The sequence below is a fragment of the Rhipicephalus sanguineus genome, unplaced genomic scaffold (assembly GCF_013339695.2).
Source record: "Rhipicephalus sanguineus isolate Rsan-2018 unplaced genomic scaffold, BIME_Rsan_1.4 Seq6390, whole genome shotgun sequence".
Lineage (NCBI taxonomy): Eukaryota > Metazoa > Arthropoda > Arachnida > Ixodida > Ixodidae > Rhipicephalus > Rhipicephalus sanguineus.
Window position 1 is genome coordinate 26,498 of NW_023615675.1, and position 20,692 is coordinate 47,189.

Sequence of the window (20,692 nt, forward strand, 5' to 3'; positions counted from 1 at the left end):
AAATAATTCAGAAATACTTTCCGACGCGCGGAATTGAACGGGCGACCTCTCGCTCCGCAGCGCGCGGCGTCAGACAGCTAGGCCACGAAGAGTACCGTCTTTCAGCATGCTAACGGCGAGCTATTTATATACACCATTTACTCCAGCGTGCTTTCTTGCTCACCAGCGAGATGGCGCGAAGTGTGCGAGCGGCGCGCTTTAAAGGTCATCGCCCCGCTCGTAGCGTTGCGCGCGCGCGCACCTCCGTGCACTTCGCCCTACAGGGCGTGGTCGCCTGCGTGCGCGCTTATCTCCTGGAGGGAGGAGGGGGGGGGGGGGGGGTTGTATGGCTTGTGCTTTCACAGCGATGTTCGCGCTGAAGTTACAGAGCGTACGAAGGTCACTTCGCTCGCTGCAGCGGCTGCGTTTGCGAAACGAGCACGCTGTTCAAACAGAAATAAATAACTGTGACACTTGATAGTTCGCGCTTTTCCTGTGTGTGTTCTTTTCGTGCGTCCTTTGCGCTTAAGCGACGCGCTGGAAATTTCGAGCTGCTTTCCGTTGTTCGCGCTTCATTCCAATTTGTTGATATCGCATTCATTGCTTCGCCGTTGCAGCGAAACTGTGACTTTTTTTTTCCTTCTCACGGCAAGGGGTCCCTCATTGCTTCGAAAGATTCACACGGGGTCCACAAAACATCCGTAACTGAGAACCACTGCTATGGCGACTAAACATATGTCACCCAGGGTATGCTGCCTGCTGTGCAGCTTTGGCGGGTGTGGATAGAAGCGCCGCTTTTCCTCACATCCCCAATCCTTCCTGTCCACACGTGTAGCGCTTTCTTCCTACTGAATATTCTACAACCACAGGAATGTATGCGGGTAAAACAAACACAATATACAGCTTCCATTCCACCCTGTCAAAGTGAATCATCAGCGAAGCTGTAGCACATCACAGAGGCTTAGGTACATGGATTTATTTGCATTATTTGGTATTGTTAGTGACCATAACTTTTGTTTAAGGTTCCAACTAGTTCAGTTAGAACCTTACAGCAAAAGCAGTGACTACGCTTTGGCTCCGTGGAGCGGAAAAAAAACATGCGCTATTATTTACCTATTGCCATGCGATTATTATTAATAATAATAATAATATTATTATTATTAATATATATTAATAATATTATTATTATTATTATTATTATTATTATTATTACTGAATCGTTGGGATGATACAATCCTTTTGCCGAAACCAAACTAAAATAAAATCTTTCTGATGTTGTCATATTCAAAGGGACCAGCCACCAAGGCGCTTCACTGCTTGCGCTAGGAAGAGTCTCAGGAGGGTTGAAATGACCGGCACACTGAAATGTGCTGGCAGGCCAGGCCCCGACGGCCCCAGGAGCTGACATTCCTGCTTCTTTAGCTTACCTACATGCTGGCATTTCTCTTGGGATGCTGTTTCCTCAGAGTTGGTTGCTTCTGCCTGGTCAATCAGCTTCATCAAGTCATCCTGGAAACAAACAATGCATGCCAGCTGATACTATCCGTGATTTACTTAACAACAGCGAACCACAATGTCTTGCTGAAACAGTCATATAGCACGAGTTGTGCTTTGCTACCAACCTACTTGGAAATTGTACAAGCATGCCTTCGTTATAAACCGTGAATCACCAATATGCCTGACATTGATTTATGGTAACAGCGTTTGGCAAGCCTAAAGTGAAGCGAAATGAACTCAAACGTGTCTTAACATCAGGAGCCATCCTCTGCCACTTCGATGAGAACGAACCTACTTTCCCGCGCACCGATGATAGCGGTCTTGGAATCGGTGATGTTCTTTTGCGGCATGATAACGCTTTACGCGAGGGGCTATAGTCGGTTACAACCTATAGAAATAAACGTCAGCTCTGCCCACAGTCGTTGCTGCCCCACCAAGAGAGAATTTGCATAGATACGCTATGCCAAATGCATTCGGTCATTTCGGTGACAGTCAAGCGCCTTTAGCAAGAACCCTGTAGATGAATCTCCCATTCAGACACGTGTTCGTGTCGCTAGGTTTTCGTCGAAAAATTGAGCTTCCCGACAAATTTCAGCAAATGTTCCATCACTGCTCAGCGAAATGTAGCATTTTAAGTAGCGACGTCGACCTTTTAATTTGTAATACAGCTAGTGCTTACACTAGCGGAGAAAAAGTACTTACAGTTAAAACGGAAAACAATGCGACTCTCTCACACAGATGAATGGCAGGCACGCCGCAATTCACGGGGTGGAGCATGTATTTATTCACTGGGTCGCAACTGAGTAAACTTGCATATGAAATTCACACATTAACGGCTATGAAATAGCCGACTGATAACACAGCAGGAAGGACTCGCTGCAGTTTGGGCCAAACAAAATTTCGCCCATATCTTTAAGGCCTTTTTACTGTTATTACTGACCACTGGCTTAAATCATGGGGGGGTCAGGGGGGTCTTGACTCCCCACCTACCCCATGCTCAGGCTGGAGGGAGAAAATCCTTTCAAGTGTCCCCCCTTGAGATTCATCTCTCAAACATCATACTCAATTTGCTTGATAGTTATGCACAGCGCACCCTCCGTAAAACAAACTCTGCATTCTGAAGCCCTTTCAAAGAGCAGATGGGAAGCACAAAAGTGAAAACTCTTTTTCGTCTCAAATGGCACTGTACAGCACGAGCTTTAATAAATGCTATAGGTTGACGCGCTGCAAATGTTTTATTGCGCTGGACTTTAAGGTGCAAATAAAGAATCCCCGATCATCTACCGGCATTAATTTATGTCGAGGATTGGGAGGAAGCCATTGACAATGAAGTACAAATTCGACTGCTCTATTATGACCATGCTATTTAAAAAAATAATGCCAGCTTTTTTTGTTTTATTTCGAAATCTGATTTTCATTTTTTATATTAAAATAAAACCTATATATTTAAAAAAATAGTCGCCATGGCAAGATATGTCCCCCTTTGTGATTTTTCTGGATTTACGCCACTGACGATGAACATCCACCAACTAGCCCAACTCACGATTCTGCTATACTTCAAATACTGGTGGGTGGACGTGTGCATGTTTCAGAGTAACGCTGCCAGGTCATCCATGGATTTGAGGTTGCAGTGCTCTTCGAGTACAAGCTCACACAAGACGCGACTTTGCCTATATTGATGTTATGTTATCGTCGTATCATGTCCACATTTGCTTCTGGAGGCCTGTACAGAAGGACAAGTTCTGGACAGAAGTTGGATACATCACCACCTGCTAGACTGGAGCTGTGGTATCCGCAGTGAAAGTAAACTACAAGTGGATTTTCCGATCTTATAATCGCTTGACATACCTTTTGCTTCCCGTTCATCTTGGCAGCCCTGTCGTATGTTTGAACACAGCAGCCAATGAAAGTCATCCCCACCATGTCCAAGAAATTAATAACAGCCAAAGCAATAATCTCTCCTTTTGTTTTCGGCAGGGCACAAGCACCTAGAAAAACCTGAACTGGGCACAGTTCTTCAGCAACATAGCACACAGAAATGCTGTCTTGTTCGAAGCAAGCAATGCCTGCGTGCCATCTATGATGACAGTGTAGTAGTCTGTTGGAACACTGAGTACCTTTTTGGTGGCCTTTCCGAATCAATTATTTTGTTCTGAAGCTGTGGAGAAGTACACAATGTCGTGATGCCTTTCATCCAGGCCGTGAATTCTCCATTGTATTTGCGTGACATGAGATACTGTTGGAAGTTTCCTTCCTTGTCTGAATGACCCCGAATGGCAAGCAATATGATGTTTGAAAGACAAATCTCGAAGTGGGGGCGGGACACTTGCATGGGGTGTCCCCCCCCAGCTTGAAGACAAGGGGGGGGGGGTCAGGATGTCCCCCCCCATGATTTATGCCACTGTTCATCATGAAATAACTAACAGCGCAACAAGACTAGAATACGGACAGTAAGAAGAAAAGGACACAGCGCTAATATAACCCTGTTGTGCTGTTAGTTATTCTACGATAAAGTATAGGCAGCGTTGTCAGGATCAACTTGCTGATGCCGGTCTTTTTCTGTGAAGCGGAGCTATCATTCAGTGCCTTGAAAAGACTAAATACATGGCTGTGTACTAGTACGATGGGGGAAGCACACCTGAACTGCATGGCTCTGGCACACGTCCATCAAGACATTGTAACCCCACAGACCTCATAAGGTAGCCAGAGTTGGTGAAAAACTTTGTCAGCACGAGCCAGAACTGCGCTCTCATTTTTTAACCCTATACAAATGTCAAAAGCTAGGAAACCAAGGGCTATGCTAGTCGAATGCATATGTTATCCCCTAGGTAGTCATTACTGACTTGTACACAATAAGTCTTCAACTTTCTTAACGCCTGTTTAGTTTGCAATGTGTACCTTTGTTCAGTGCCCTTCAGTTGTGTAGCCGTTTGACTGGTTACGTGAGGTGCAAAAGCATGCACATATTTAAAAATTTTCATTTCTAGGCATGATATTAATTTTTAATTAATTAAAAGTAAGACACTATATATATATATATATATATATATATATATATATATATATATATATATATATATATATATATATATCGCACATCTTGCTAGCACGGCCATTTTGTTTATATATATACAAACAAAATGGATGCGCTAGCAAGATGTGCGTCCCGCTTTGTTATTCTTCTGGATTTATGCCACTGCCTACAACCTTAGAGCGGTACAAATTTCTAAGAACTCAAGATTGTCACTATTCTCGCAAGTTTCCCTGCGGCAGACTTCTAGCAGAGGGCCGCAAGCTGAGCTTGGCAGTAACGCACCATAATACAAGTGGCAAAGCTGACTGTATGCAATATACTGTGTGAAGCAACTCACCTTCCATCCCAGTCGGTCAGCCATCTCCCGACAGCCATTGTCGCAAGTGCCGATGAGTGCCACATCTCTGCAGCCAAAACATCATCAATCACTGTATCACCACCGAGGCTTTTACATATAATAGTACACATTCACATGGAGCATAATGTGAAGCTATCACTTGACGTCTGTGTTACAATGCACTCCCTTCTGTGGCAGAATTAGCGGAACCACAGGACATACCCAAGAGTATGCGAAGGCTGTGCTGTCTTCCTGTTTGCATCCATATCAGATATGCAAGACCAAACTAGCCCAGCAGCACGTCAATACTGCCGTGCATAATTGTTCCTTTATTTCAATGTGACCAGGTGTGACCAACAAACACTGCTACACATGTTATCTGCCACATGTTAGTGCCACATGTTAGTGGCGCTAACTGCCACATCTTAGTGGCACTCGCCGTCGGCGTTCGTACACGCTTGTGTATTCCCAAGAAGACATTGGCGGTGTCATGTGTTTGATGCCTGTGAGCCCACTATACCTCTTCTAATTCACTGTACCATGGCACACCCAAAAGAGCAACTGGTGACGTAAGCAGGCACATGCTCTTATACGTATGAGGGAAGGGAGGAGGAAGGTAGAGTTACTGTATATGCTATCATTAGGTAGCAGAGTTGCGCGTCTGTCTTTGAAACGCCACTAGGAACCACGCATTGTGGACGAGCTGATGCGCGGGCCAACTTTTGTATTTTTTAATGCTGCTGCTGGAGTGAACTGTTCATTGACAGCCAAGTTTATCGCCGGTCATCGACACGCCAGACATGTCAATTGGCAACATGGTGGGCAGGTTGCCTGCAAATACGGAGTGCAACTTCGTCGCATAGCTGTGTTTGCTAGCCAGACCTACGTGCAACTCTACTACCTAAAGGTACCATATACTGTAACTCTAGAGGAAGGGTGAAACACGCGACACCTGGCGGGCACCTGAGCAAGTGCACCCTATGTGAGCCCTAGCCTGTGATGTACGTGAGGCCAATGCTGTGTAACCCGGTGCACAGCTGGTGCAATAGGACAAAGAGAGCATGTGGCGAGAAGCATGTAACGTCGTATTCCATCCCTTTTATATACATTTTCGGCATTCGTGTGCCCTGATGTATTATTAAGGTGCACTTTATGACACTAACAGACAATTAAGCCAATGAAAGTATAGGGGCATTATTTGTAATCTTTAACTGTAATGTGGTAATTACGATATAAATGTAAAGAAATTAAAGTGGATGAAAAGACAACTTGCCGCTGGTAGGGACCGAGCCTTCAACCTTTTTATCAGTGAGTTTTAGTTTCAGTTATGCGTGATTTCTCTGTGAATGTGTTGAAAAGTCCTATTTCTTGAACACAATATGCAATCAATGTTGTTTTGGCAACCTGGATTTGGATAATGAGGTTTGTGAGTGTTTCTGTTGTGCTCCCTCCTTCGTTCATTCACTCCTTCGCTCAACCGTCGTGAGCTTGAGCATTGTACGATAATCACGAGTTCCCTCCCTATCGAGTGTGGTGCGATAATCGTTCTCTAGAGCTAAAACTGCATGTACAACTTTATTCACTATAGGCCTCGAAGTTCTCCCTTGCACTTTTAACTTATCTGTGCGAAAACACGCGCCGTGAACTCAAATAAATGCAGATTTTTCTCGCGTGCAGCAAAGCCACAATAGGTGCTCGCGGCCAAGCTGGCCCAGCGCAGTGGGCATTCCACGCATCGCACTACGGAGAGCAGCACCACTTGCGCCGGACATGACTCAGAGGAGCGGCGCTCGCCACCCGTATGCGTCACCTAGCCATTCTAGCCACCACAGCACAGGAGTGTATTTTGTTTGTTTACGTGAAATACACCGTGCTTAGGCCGGCAGAAATTCCTACGAAACACAGTAGCTTGACTGTGATATGACCTTCAAGGGTTTACATTTAGATGGTCGACAATTGCAACAGAGTGAAAACAAAAGTCAGGAACAAAATTTATGGAAACTACTTGTAACATTGTCGTGCACATTCTGAAAACTAAGACTATTTAGGTTTTACATGTTTGGCATAAATGTGCACAACCGAAAAAACGCTTGTTTCAGGTAACTGCCTCGGGGACTTGCCTGAAGTTTGCCTCCGAGTCAAAGTCAAGGCCACATCCAAGTCCCAGGATCTTGCTGACCAGGCTGTCCTGTCCGCATTTCTCCAAGTTGATCAAGAGCCGAGGAATAGAGTTGTGCACCCTGCGCAATACCTTGGCATCATTTAACGCAAAGCTTACTTATCATCTACTGAGGCGGTTCCAGAAACATTGAGCTAAACTGGCCAACACTTGATGAACAAAGGCTCAGATTCCGAAGAGTGCGAACCCTCCTTTCCGAAGTGAACATTGGGCTGGTTAGACTTTTTCCTGCATACAAGGACAACATAAAAAAACCTTCACCCGTCTTTTTCTCCATTGTTCTTGCCTAGAACACTCGCTGCCAGTGACATTCATTTTTCTGCCATGTTCACGCTGGCTGACACTCACCAGCAGTCCATCGCAGATGGTGTAGCCAGAAATTTTGTTCAGGGGGGGGGGGGTGTCCGCATGTCAACCTCTGCGTGTATTGTGAAGGATGGCACGTTGGGCGCCATTTGTGAGGGAGAAGGGTTTGCACAAGGCTTATTACGAGTGCGACCGGGCAGGGACGTGACGCTCCTCCACCGCAACAACGTAAAAAGATGTAGGCTACAGCCGGGTTCGCCAATTCTCCGCTATGGTGCAGTAAGGACACTTGAGGCAGGACGTCAACAAAGGTCGGTCTATTAACCCAATAAGCAGCACAGTGCGATAGTCACGGGATTGCAGGCCAAACAGGGTAACTCCGCAAGACCGATCGAGTACTCTTGCCTGCGCCGCTATCGGCTACCACACAAAGGGGACCACCGAGCACGCGAACGAGAATTCGCCTGCCATGGCACCACGTGACCCTCTCGCAGCAGGCCTGAGAGCATCTCCCCCGCGGCGACTAGGAGTCAGACAGAAACGAGCTCGGGAGGAGAGGCCCGGGCCCGAGGGCTGTCACGGCCGGCCATGAGAAAGAGCTGACACCGTGATGTATGCCAGCGCGACGTACAGCGCCGGGTCATCTCGACACCGGGGAGGAAGAAGCATGGCTTGTGCCGGGAAAAGCTGGACTATAACTGGTTACAACCTAAGAAACAATGTCAGCTCCGCACATAGCCATCGCTGTCCCTCCCACAAAAGATTTGCATGAATGTTGCATCCAATAGCGCTTACTCATTTTTGTGACGTCGGGTACTTCTTGACTGCTTCAGACAACTGAAGTTCCCACTGACACACGTTTGTGTCGCTGGTTTTAGGTCGGAGACTTGAACATCCTGGTAAATTTCATCGAGATTATGAAATCGCTGCTCAGCAAAACGTAACATTTTAGGCAGTAAGGACGAACCTTTAACTCCTAATATGCATAGTATTTGCAGTAGCCGAGAAAAGGTACTCACAGTTCAAGCAGAAACCAGCGAGAGCGACCGTATTTTACAGGTGAAGGGCAGGCACACCGTGGTTCTGTGGGTGGAGCTGACTTTTTTTTTTTTTTTTTTGGTTGTAAACGAGTACAGACTGGACTGGTCATTAGGGCGATGTCCTGCACTTGATTAACATTTCAGATCCCCAGATTCTCTACCTGTGGAAATGCAGACCTTGATATGTGTCCAGTCACGCGCACTTCTAGTCATCAAACTCTACCATAAAATATATTCGCCGTGCCCCTTTTTAATCCAAGGCAAAAGTGACGGCTGATTTCCTCACGTCTCCGGCGTCTAAAGAGATGTCGTACGCATCCTACACCTGCTGTTTCCTCACGGCAACGGAGCCATTTCATCATTCCCAGCCTGCACGGCACACTGCCATTTCATCGCCTGAGGTAATAAGACGGACGTCTCTGCCCAAAACGACTCCCCGCTCCCTGTACAGGGGCAAGAGAACGAAACGTCACTGGCCAGCCGTCAAAAATGACCACCCCCTTCTTGGCTCTCTGCTAGCATGTTCGAGAGGTCCTCGCCGCGACGTATATTGGCAATATCGTCAGGTACAGCTTAATCTCGAGTGTCCGGCTAGTCAACAACAGTTACATCTTCGCGGCAGCACAGCTCAGCATGGGAGAGCGGAGCCCATTTTTCAGCAAGTCGCCGTATCGCAAAATGGCAATCCGTGACACTAAGCCTCTGTTTGCGGGATATTTTTGACGGTCATGTGCTGTGCAGCCGAATACAAGGCCACCAGGGGTAGCCACGATGAGAGCAGCCGCCATCGAAAAGCTATGAAAACCTCGTACTCTGTGGGTATGTGGGACTGGGTGCATGGGGGTGGCAAAGACAACCAGCACAAGTCAGCCATGTTCGCACCAAAGTGCACTTTCGACTGTGAAAAGTAATTCTAGAAAAAAATCCAGGATGATTTCTGGTGCAGGTGGCTCTGCTTTGGTCGGCGGTGCATGACAGTACAAAAAAATTTCGGGGGGAGGATCGGAGACTGAGGCTCCATAAGCACTTCCCCCCCACCCTCGTCTACATGCCTGGCCCATCACCATTTTCATGTTAACACCCACTCGCACCCGTCATCATTCGCATGGGGAATAAACTCTATTGACTGTGTCTAAACACCTCAGCCTCCTAGCTTTCTACTACACACATTGTCGCGAGTGTACTACAAGAAAAACTGCAAATAACACGAGGTATCCAACAAGTAAATGTGCGCGACTCGCACGCCACCTCTACCGAAAGGTTAGGTAGAAGGCTATTACAATATCAACAATGCGCCTCTGAATGAAATATTGCCGCGGCAATAAACCAGACCGAAGACAACAGCAGGCACAGTGCTGCTGTCTTCGCAGCAGCACGCTATGTGCTGCTGTCAGTGAGCGCGCACTGTGCGACTTAATGAAAAAGCTCAATGCAACTCACTTGTCCACAAGTCCAGCGAATGGCTGCACCTGCAAGGAAGTGCCCACGATGAGCAGCAGGTCACACCTGGCAAAGTCCTAGATGCATGGGAAAAAGAGGCGAAATGAAAGTAAATGATGTTGCTTCATCAAGCACAGCTAGTTAACATGATGGGAAACACATAACACCAGCTTACTTGAGCTCTTTATTGCCACACAAACAAGTGAGCGATAAAACCCGACCCTGATGGAGCAAATTTCCGGCATCCAAGCGGCGAACACCGCCGGGTGGCGTCGAAAATTTGCACGTGTGCTGCCAATCCACCGAGAGGAGATATTCTTGCGTAGCCGAGGGAAGCGTCTAGCACGCACGGCAAACTGCCCCAACCAATCAGGGTGCACCACTTAATTCTGATTGCTGCCTCCAGGGGCTTATGGCGGTCGTGTCGGTGCATTTGTTGCAGGTTCGCGTGCTCCCAGTTATTACTTTCTTTGCGCATTACTGCAACAGTTTTCCCGCATGAACTGAACATGCATGCATGGCTTGTTCACTGATAGTTACAATGGCTGGCTCTAAGCAGTCCGGACAGGCATCTGCCTACTGACATACAACAAAGACGCGTACCATCAAGGAAAGAATACGACAGAACAGAAAAGGGCATCACTCGCGACTAACTTTATTCTCAGAAAAGCAGCGACATATATAACCGTAGCAACCATGTGCACGCACATCGCCTCCCACGCTTGTCAAAATACACGCTGATAAGGAGAATGAGAAAAACCACTGAATCTAAAAAGATTGGAAGAAACTAAGTTCACCACCATGCAGAAATTAGATTAATTACCTTATTGTCCATTCGCCGAATTTTGTCTCTTCACTGGCAAACCGGCGAAAAGTGGCTCTTGTGATTTTCTGTGATACTATTCTGTCATGTTTTGTGATTTTGTGTGGCCGCCTGTGACTACGTTCTTTGTACAGTAGATCTAGGCACAGAGCTTACACACAGCATGGTGACACATCTAGCGCACCGTTGCCCCACCCCCCGCTTCCCGTTTCGTTCATATCACTACCCCAACGGCACAATCACCAGAAGGTCTACTGGGACCAGTTTCACTGTGCGGCTACCGCTTTGTCCGCGAGCCTAAAGCCTCTTGACCTAGGAAAGTAGCCCACTCTCCTCCGCAAGTGCGTTTTCTCAATGCCTTCTAGTCTAGAGGGTGTTGGTTTCTTCCCCGATTCTCCTCACCTGCCGGCGGAGCTCGCTCTGCATGGCACCATTTTCCGCTTCGGCTCCCGCGGACGCGCCGCAGAATTCAATGGAGGCGCATGATTTTGGACCAGTTACGCGGCCTGGTGGGTTAGAACATTTTGAAAAATGGGGATAACAACATCGAGAACGCTGAAATGAACGTTTACGAAGGGGTTAGTTGCTTCCTAAAGCTGTGTGAATAGGGCATACTGAAATAAAAGGAGCTTGAGAAGAGCTCTACGATGCAGGCATTCTTTCTGCCATGTGATAACATGCTTTGCGTTTGCATCTGACATAGTTCTGCTTGTGGCATATCCCCCTGTGTATGGATTTTTTTTCTTGGCTGTACGTGCATGTACACCACAGGTATTTAGAGCGTCATATCTTGTAATGACTTCTTCCGTCGATGTGTTTATCTTCTCGACATGAAAGTAGCTTTGCGCTGTGATCTCCAAATTTCAGAGAGATGGTTTTAAAGCATTCGTTATTAAAGCGAGCATTTCCGGCCTCTGCCTTGAAGTCGATATCAGTAGGAAGCGAGCGCGAACATGCGAACACCCACAGCACATTGCCTGTTTCACGTTCCGTGAGAAAACATATTAATAATTGCCACTCAGTCATGTGCGCATGGCATCCAAATTCAAAGCGAATTGAAAAACTGACAAAATGCAATGTAAACTCGCTGGCGCTGCTCACCCGCAATACCACGGGCATACTTGCCATTATTATTTTTTTTTCGGGACCTACATTCGTCGCATTTTAGTGACCGAGACTCACATCAAAGTAGGTTGGAAGTATAGCGCCTCTACAAGTCGCTATGCAAATTTTCAGTAAGACAGCCAACGGATCCTGCAAGAACGTCACAGTGTGGAAAGAGAAACAAACGGACGAACAGAGGCGACACGGATAAATGCTGAAATCCACCTGAGGTTTATTTGGGAAAGCGTGCATATTACTAGAGTCACAACTGCGAATCTGCGCAAGCAAAATAGAAAAAAAAATTGTGAAACTTGTGCTAAGTCACGCAAGGCTTGAAACAGCAAAGCTGGATGATTCTGAAGTCTAACCTGGTTGCTTCTAGGTTGTTGCTAAGCCTTAGCTAGGTGAAGTTAAACCACAGAAAGTCACAGACACGACACGGATGTCCAAACTCCAGAGACAGAAACTGGCGCTGAAATCGAGCGTTTGCACCTCCCACAGATCTACGGGCACGTCGTCGTTTGCGTAGGGTTTCCATCGCTTCGGGGTCTTCTCGCAGCTGTCATCGCCTTTCCCGTTCCCTAGTATTCTCTCATCGTACGTACTCGGGGTCTTCGGCTCGCCGCCGTTGCTTCACATCCATTCTTGGGCAAACCGCGCCGGATCCACTCGTCGTCGACGCTGACAATCCCGGCTGGCAGCCCACCGTATTCCCTGTAAGTGGCTTCTTCCTCGGCCTTCCCATGGCTAATTCTGGCGCGCCACCACCTATCCACAGGCTCTTCTATGGAACGGAGGAGGAGGAGCACATGCGCAGTCGCCAGTGACGCCATGACACTCGGAGAAGAGTGGCTGAGTGCAGTGTCGAGGTCAGAGGGTGGAGTCGCGAGACAGTCTCACGGAGCAGGTGAATGCAGCTGTGGCATTAGTAGTTGCTAGGCAACGCGAGGCGTTCCAGTATGTTTTTTTGTACACACCAAATTTTTCGCTGTTAAAACACAAGCACTGCGCAGAAAAAATTACACCATTTCCCACTAAAGGGGACCATGAGGCGATGCGAAGCCGGAGCACTTGCACGATCGCGTTCCGTTGGCGTTCTTTGGGCATGCTACCGACCTCGCGTCGTGGAACGCGAAGAGGAACGCTGCGCGCATCTTGTCTTCCCTCTAGCCTGGCCGTTAATTCTCACAGGGTGAGCGGGGAACGCAGTCGGCAGGCGTGCGAGAGGGGGGCAGCGTAGGAGAGGAGAGGGGGAGGGGACGCGCATGCGCTGGTGCTCATCGCGGCGTTGCGCAGGAGAGAATTTCGGCATCTCTAGCCCGAGTTTCAGAGGAAGAGTGGAGAGGGGGAGGGGAGAGGGAAAGTGGAGAGGGGAGGGGAGATGGAAGGGGAGAGGGGAGAGGAGGAAAGGGAAGTGGAGACGGGGGCGAGGGGAGGGGAGAGGGGAAGTGCAGAGGGTGAGTGGAGAGGGTATGCACATGCGCAGTAAGGGTGGTCACGCTGCACACCACCACCACCACCACCACCACCGGATTGAACTCTGCCATAAGATACTTCGCATCTACAGTAAAAGCTCGTTAATTGAAACTCGAAGGAGACTATAAAATTATTCGCGTTAAGCGGAGTTCGAATTAGCGGGCGTGCGCTAGAGTGAACGGATGTCGTGCAACACTGCGCGGGCAGAACCCAAAGAAGCCACCTCCGGACTCGTTATCGTGAACTAGGCGCCACTACACGTTTGTGGCAGGTGATTTAGTAAATTATGTTCATGGAGCTGTAAGAGTGAACAGAATTAATTTATCTGTCAGTGATACGCCAGAAATAAGCACCGACATGCATTCGTGTGAGCAGTGAGCCTTTATGTCGAAACATATGACCCTATTTATGCTCCAAAACACGTTTACTTGCATGTCACAGTTAACGCAATCAAAGTTAATCGCAATCAATTATTTGTATTTGCTTGCGTTTCTTCTGTCGCGACTGCTGCACCGTTGGCAGCTTGCTTAAAAGCTCCAACGCAGTGTACGAATTCTCATCTGCTCAGGAATGCAGCTGTTTCCTTTTTTTTGCCTAACTAGTAAATTTGGTTTGGCTTCGCAACACATGCATTGGGATCATTCTGGGCCGACTTCTGTGAGGAGCGATCAAAACCAGGGACTCCCAGTTCGAATTAACTGTTGTGGATACCGATGCATTCGAATTATCTGGAGTTTTCCGCCACAGAAATTCACAGGGCTCTGCCGGGCCCTGGGCATCAGTTCGAATTAACTGTAAGTTCGAATTAACCGAGTTCGAGTTAACAAGCTTTTGCTGTAAAAAGAAATGCGGGCAGCTTGCACACTAGTGCAAGGCTGGACTACCAGCGGAGCTTATGACCGACCTAGCTTAATTGGCAAGGTTTATCTCATGAAACGGTTTGTAGGTGTGGTTCACCTATCCACCCCAACACAGATCTGCTGTCGTGGATTACCGGCGACGACAGTTTTTAGGGGCGAAGCTCCTTAAGGCGGCACCCGTTCGTCCCTCGTCGTGCTCGTAGTTGTGAGTAACAAGTCTTACCCTTTGACCTCCAAGGTGGTGCCGGTGGGAGATTTCTCCTGTGCGTTGTTGAACAATAAAAAATTCGCAGCGTGCGCGTTAACTAAAAGCCGAATTCTTCTGTCTCTGTAGAAGTGTGTTAGCTAAAAGCCGACTTCTTCTGTCTCTCATTCCCATTAGCAGCCATTGTTTACCTCCAAGGTAGTGCCTGGTGAGATTTCTCCTGTGCGTGATTAAACAATAAAAATTTTGTTCAAAACGCCGTTGATTGATGAAATAAACCAACGAAAGACGCCAGATGTTTTGTAAAAACAAAACGAAAGAACGCCAGATGTTTCTAAAGCAAAACGAAAAAGACGCCAGCTGCTTAACGAAAGACGCAAGGTGTTTTCTAAAGCAATGGTTTTCTAAACAATGAAAATTCACAGCGTACATGTAAAATTAAAGTGAGCTGCAAGTCGTCATAACTCATCGAACCTTTAGTATAAACGCGCCCGATCTCACGTCGGTGATGATGTACTGGGCAGAATTCACGGAAGATTCACGGTTTACCGATGAACCTCCGCAGCTTCGCCCACTCATCATCATTCACTCCGTGGATATGCTGTGATTTTTTTCATGCTTGTATGCATGAAATGCGTTTCATGCTTGTACAGAGCTTTTATGAACGCCGTTTTTTTTGAAGCAGGGCATTGCTTGCACCCGTTACAGCAGCATGTAGGTGGGTTTTGAAGCCTCAACGTCCCACAACGGGGCCGGACGTCCCAAGTAAATAAGTCATGGCTTGGGTAACAAAGGTGGTTTAAATTACGGGGAGCAATGTTGCGCAGAAATGAGCGCGAATGCTAGGACTCTTACCTCTTCCGACAGGTCGAAGAACCGACTGGGCAGTCTTTCACCAAAGAACACGATATCTGCACGGAATAAAATTTGACAATGAGCAAGCCTGCCTTAGACCAGTGACACATACTGAGTGACACGCACTACTATTCGGAACTTAAAGGGGTTCAAATAAATTCATCTAAACCCTCTAAATTCCATGAATTAATTCCAAATTGAATTACAGAAAAAAAAAAACACGTGCTCATGTCAGCACAGAAAAACTCCCGTTCCAAGAGTGCGAGTATACCACAACGATTCCATTAAATGTGTTCCCAAATGAGAACGATAGAATTCCCGTCATGTCTCGCAGGAAATTTCCACTGAGGCACAATAGGAGTAAAATTTATGCGCTACATGCACTGTATAAATGCCCCTCCATAGGAGTTGTTTACACCCATTCTGTGGGAGTAAGCAGAGCGCTCTGGAGAACAAGCGAAAAAGTCTAACCTAGGCGTTTTTTTTTTTTTTTTTTTTTTAAGTGTGCCTTACTTTCTCACCATCTGTCAAGCTACCCTTTGGCGCTCATGACTAATTCATCCCTTTCTGCGGTTGGAGCCGTACTACAGAAGAAAAAAAAGTTAACAATGGGTGGCACGCCCTTGCCGTAATGTCGAAGTGGATGAACCCTACAGTGTTTCCAGCCATCTGTTGCTCAAAAGGATCAAAAGGAACCATAGCGCTAGCAGACAGGGACGAGGAAGACAAAACGGGACAAGCACTATCCGGCTGACATCTGTTGCTTGCCATATTTTGAAGGCCGCTCATTTACCGTTATTGTCGACAACAAGCCTCTGCACTACTTAATCGGCCACTATGAATACACTACCTGAGGTGCCCGCCTTCATCTCCGAGTTCTCTTACACTGTCTAGCACGGAAACTTACGAAGACGGGTGCAAGAAAAGACGCACACAAGCACTCAACTGCATAAGCCTCATCAGTGGCTTTGAAAATGCTCCAGCTGACGCCTTTGCGCCAGCCACGTAGATAGATGCAATCACACGCAGTAGCTCCATAAGCTATAATACAGGTTCTGATACAGGAACACTGTAGTGTTCATCCGCTTTGACATTATATGAGATATGGGAAAGGCCTTCTTTCAAATGGCAGCATCGCTAGCTGACATTTCGTTCTCTAGCGAAGATCCCCCCATGATTCGAAACAAACGAGCGCTACGAAACGGGGACATAAACGAGAAGCACACAGGACAGCCGCTCATCTTTCAACTGAGGTTTATTGAAAAAACATGAAAATTTGTAACGGCAACCAGCAAGGGCAATACCATTCGTGTACATCCATCCAATAACAATGTCAAAACCTCACCATAAACACCACATCATGGCCACGCGCCTGCCTAGCACCCAACACAATAGAAATCTTCCGAGAATATCGCACCACCTGACTCTTGCAATAAACACACTTAGAGTGACACAAGCCCAAATTAACTATACAGTCGAAACATCGATAACCCAAAAAGAAGTGAGCGCCACCAAGGCCAAACAAGCCATCAAAGAAAACAGCCCACTGATGTAGAAAACAAACAAACACACGAGCCTGAGAAAATTGGGCTAGAACATCTGTAAAGGTACTGAACGGAACAAAAATGACATACTAGCCGAGAAGCCGCGTAAGTAAAAAAACAATTATTGAAAGACAGCACAAAAAACCAAAAACAAAGCTTGACCACCAAAGCTGTCACATTTAGATATCTGAAATCTGGGCTGACATAGACTGTGAATCACCTGTGGCGCATACCCACACGTATGTGCCACGTGTGACTGGTGGATAGAGTTTCATGACATACACGACAGGAAAGACGGTATCCGTGTCATGACCTGCAAATCATGTTCATCATGCACTCCTGTCCTCGTATGCCAATTCTGGCATATACCGAGGAGATGACCAAGAGAGCGCCAAGACGTAGGCGGCTAGATAGATAGGAACAGTCCTAGTGCCTTTGGTTGGCTAAGAAATGCTTTGCACTCAAAACATAAAAGGTCTCGTGAAAGTGATCTTTTTTTACCTGGCTTGACAGGGGAGTTGCAGTCCAAACACAGGGGCACAGGTTCCGCAGCTATTCGCTCTGCAAAACATAAGCAAGCATTTCATCTGCTTAACAAATTTAGTAAGCATGCTTTCCAAAAGAATCAGAAAATTCGTTGACTGAGCCAGAGTTTATAGTATTTCTTAAAATTTTGAGTGGGTGAAAAGTCTGACAGCATACACAGTCCAGAAAAACAATATTACCTCGTTATGAACATTTCTACTCAGAAAGAAATACCGATCATAATGCACCCACATTCACAATAGAGTGCTATCACAACATATACTGCACGAAAAATACTGCGCCTCAATTTAATATCAGAGTTCACTGCAGGCACTCGATACATTGAAGGCTCAGTGAAGCAGACGTCCTCTTCCCTATCAACACATTATTCATGGCCATGGTTCACTTCCACGAAATTAATGATAATAACTGTTGGGGTTTTATGCTCCAAAACCACAGTATGATTGTGAGGGACGTGTAGTGGAGGGATCCGGAAAATGCGACCATCTGAGGTTCCTTAAAGGGCCCCTGACAGCCGATTTCTTGTTTGGGACATTTATGTTGTAATAAGTAGGTCTATGTCTTGTAATCACGGAATGACACCGTAAATCCTCCAACGTGATGTCTAAATAATCCTAGCAGCGTTAATTGTGGTCATTTTAGTGTAGGTTCAAAACGCGCGCCGAAAGAGGATAAGAAACTAGCGCCGCGCCGCGGCGGTCGCGCCTCGGGGCACGCGTGATGACGTGCGCTCAGTATTGGGTGACGTCAGCCACGCGCTTGTTGAACTGCCAGTTGGAGAACACACACGCGGAGAGCTCACGCTGCCTGCCGACACGTACCGAAGAAGGAGAAGGTGGGAAAGCAAACATGCTTCGCAATATACCACAGTGCATGCACCGCGCATATTTCTGTCTGTGACGTCGACAACACTTGCTTTACCTCTGCAACGTCACAAGGGGCCTACGTCTACGTCATACTAGTGGTTATGTTGATAGGAGTTCAAAATTCAGATGAGCACTCAGGCTTACTTTAAAACCAAATTAAAATATCTTAAAGGCAACGCTCGTCACTCATAATCGGTCAGAAGTGCCCCCGCATGCAGGACTATCAAACAACACAAGCATCTCGAGTTTCCAAATTCGGTGTCAGGGGTCCTTTAATGTGCGCCCAAATCTAAACACATGGGCCTGCAGCATATGGCCTCCATCAAAATGTGGCCGCCGCGGCCGCACTTCCATGAAATTGCCATGGCGAAACTTTCACATGTTGCATCTCGATACAAGCACTCCTCTGCCACATCACTAGCACTGTCCGACATAGCTGCTCCATTTTCTGCAGGCACTTTTCCATTCGTTCCCTTCTGACACAACAAGCTCGGACAGTGACACAACAAACCCTAGGTGGCTGGTGCCACCTAGGGTTTAATTACTTGCTGCTTCGTATCGCCATGTGCGAACACTGACGTGCGCCACTGGGATCGCGGATGCCTTCACTCTCAAAGCTCAAAGACGACACGATACATGAAGCCGCCAATGTACTCCTTTCGTCCACGTGAAGCCTGGTTCAATCAAATCTGCATCGACACCATTAGGCTGCTGCCATTATCCCTAAATTCAAGCAGCATATTCAGCTTGGACAGACCGTTATACAGAAAAAAACCTTGGCCAGGCGGCTTTGCTGAGCTTGCTAAAAAGCGCCCCCATTATTGAAAAAAGTTCCGTCGACCGTCCTAGACGGTGCTTTGTCGACAATGTGAGAAGGGTAATTGTTCGCTGAAGCACATGGTTCTGAAGATAAGAACAAATGCGTGAATCACGATAAGTGCTGGAGAAAGCTATACTGCTTGTCAGAATGGATAGGCAAAGTGGCGGTGACACACGTTGAGTCTTCGCGCATCACTGTGAAAGCCTCGAATATTTCTCGAGCCGTTCTTTTACAAGCTATATATATCTGTGCATGCCCAATAAAAGTTTTGTTGGCATTCAGCACCCGTCATCGTGCGTTCTTTACTAGACAGACTTCTAAGCAGTGCCGTATTTGTTCAAGATGGATTATTAGCAACAAATTCGCATTCAAATCCTTTTAAATCTACTGTGCTTCAGATGGGCGTCAGATGACACCTAATTTTTGTCGTACATCAATGGCGAGACCTGCAAAACCTAGCTGAAATTATTTGCTACATCAATGTGAATGAAGCCGGCATGCTGAGAGGTGTGTGTGTGTGTGTGTGTGTGAGAGCGAGAGAGAGAAATAAGCGTTTATTAATGCAACAGTTACCACAGACTAATTCGTGCTAACCCGATGTGGGCAGAATCCCTTGTCCAGTGGTTTCTGGGATTACAGGTTCATGAGAGAAAAAAAACGTCTGTTTATTTTTTTCCGATATCAATTCAAAGCAGCATAATCCACCATGCTTAAAATAGCTAGAAACAAAGTTTCTTTTTTATACGGAGCACGCGGTTCACAACTTTTCTATGATGAAAGCGTTCACTTTCGGTAGATACATCGGCCTGAAAACGAAGCAAATAATAATTTTTCTGTGCTGCTCTGCATCAGAAACACATGCTCTGTTTCGCGGAACGCTACCATAACTTCACATACAGTACTTCATGTCTGGGAAGTATGGATCACTGAAATTTCAGTTGGGCAAACATAAGGCGCTTCAATAAAAAAAAAAAGGAAACACTAAGCACCTTGACCTCCAGATCTTTAAAGCTAAAGAAACTCACAATTTTGCCGCAACTGCAAAGCAATGAATGCAATAGCAACAAATTAAGATGTTATACCAAGTAAGGCTAGTGGCTAACGTGTGTAGCATCCAACCTGGCGTACCTCAAGGAGATGCTGGCGTAAGGAAACATGGCCACTGCAGCAAGTGAAGCGACCTTCTCACTGTCTATCACTTCATCGCAAACCGAACAATGAGACTATCATGTACAAACGTATAAGCTGTCTGCCAATGCCTGTAAAGATAAGCGCACGCAACCACACTCGGGTGAGCTAAAGTGCGGAGCTAAGCAGCTGTCTCTCCGCACCATGGGCCTTTCACGCGATGATAGATGGCCTCTTACTAGATAAGTGTTCATCGCCGCGCTCGCATGTTTTCACTTGCACATAGAATATACGATGCACGGGGCAATGTTATCAATTGGCACTTTATACGATACATCACGGCAGAAACACACTGAGAGTGTCTACATAATTGCTATCGCAATAAAATATTTAGCATAACCTGTACATGAAAAACTTATATAAATGAATGAGAAATGTGTGCTTTGGTGATGGCTGCATACGATTCTTAATGAATGGATATTCAAAGGCCTGTGACAATAACCTAACTTCACAATGATAAACAGTGCAATCACCATTTGTGTAGTAAAACTGCTATGCGGCAGTCATTCTGTTACGCGGCCACTTAATGGTTTCATAGACCATAGGCAGATTTATCCTAAAGCACCAATGCTGTTTGACCCCTTTTACTGTCC

General features: G+C 46.6%; 1 protein-coding gene across 1 annotated transcript in view; it reads right to left on the bottom strand.

Annotated features, from left to right (window-relative positions):
* Window positions 1–20,692, bottom strand: part of LOC119377971 (NAD-dependent protein deacetylase sirtuin-2) — a 43,261-nt gene that overhangs the window by 865 nt on the left and 21,704 nt on the right. The window contains exons 7-12 of the mRNA XM_037647249.2: window positions 17,181–17,240; window positions 15,136–15,191; window positions 9,813–9,889; window positions 6,968–7,087; window positions 4,848–4,914; window positions 1,407–1,488 (exon numbers count right to left, since the gene is read on the bottom strand). Coding sequence (XP_037503177.1) covers window positions 1,407–1,488; window positions 4,848–4,914; window positions 6,968–7,087; window positions 9,813–9,889; window positions 15,136–15,191; window positions 17,181–17,240 — 462 coding nt within the window. The remainder of the gene's footprint in view (window positions 1–1,406; window positions 1,489–4,847; window positions 4,915–6,967; window positions 7,088–9,812; window positions 9,890–15,135; window positions 15,192–17,180; window positions 17,241–20,692) is intronic.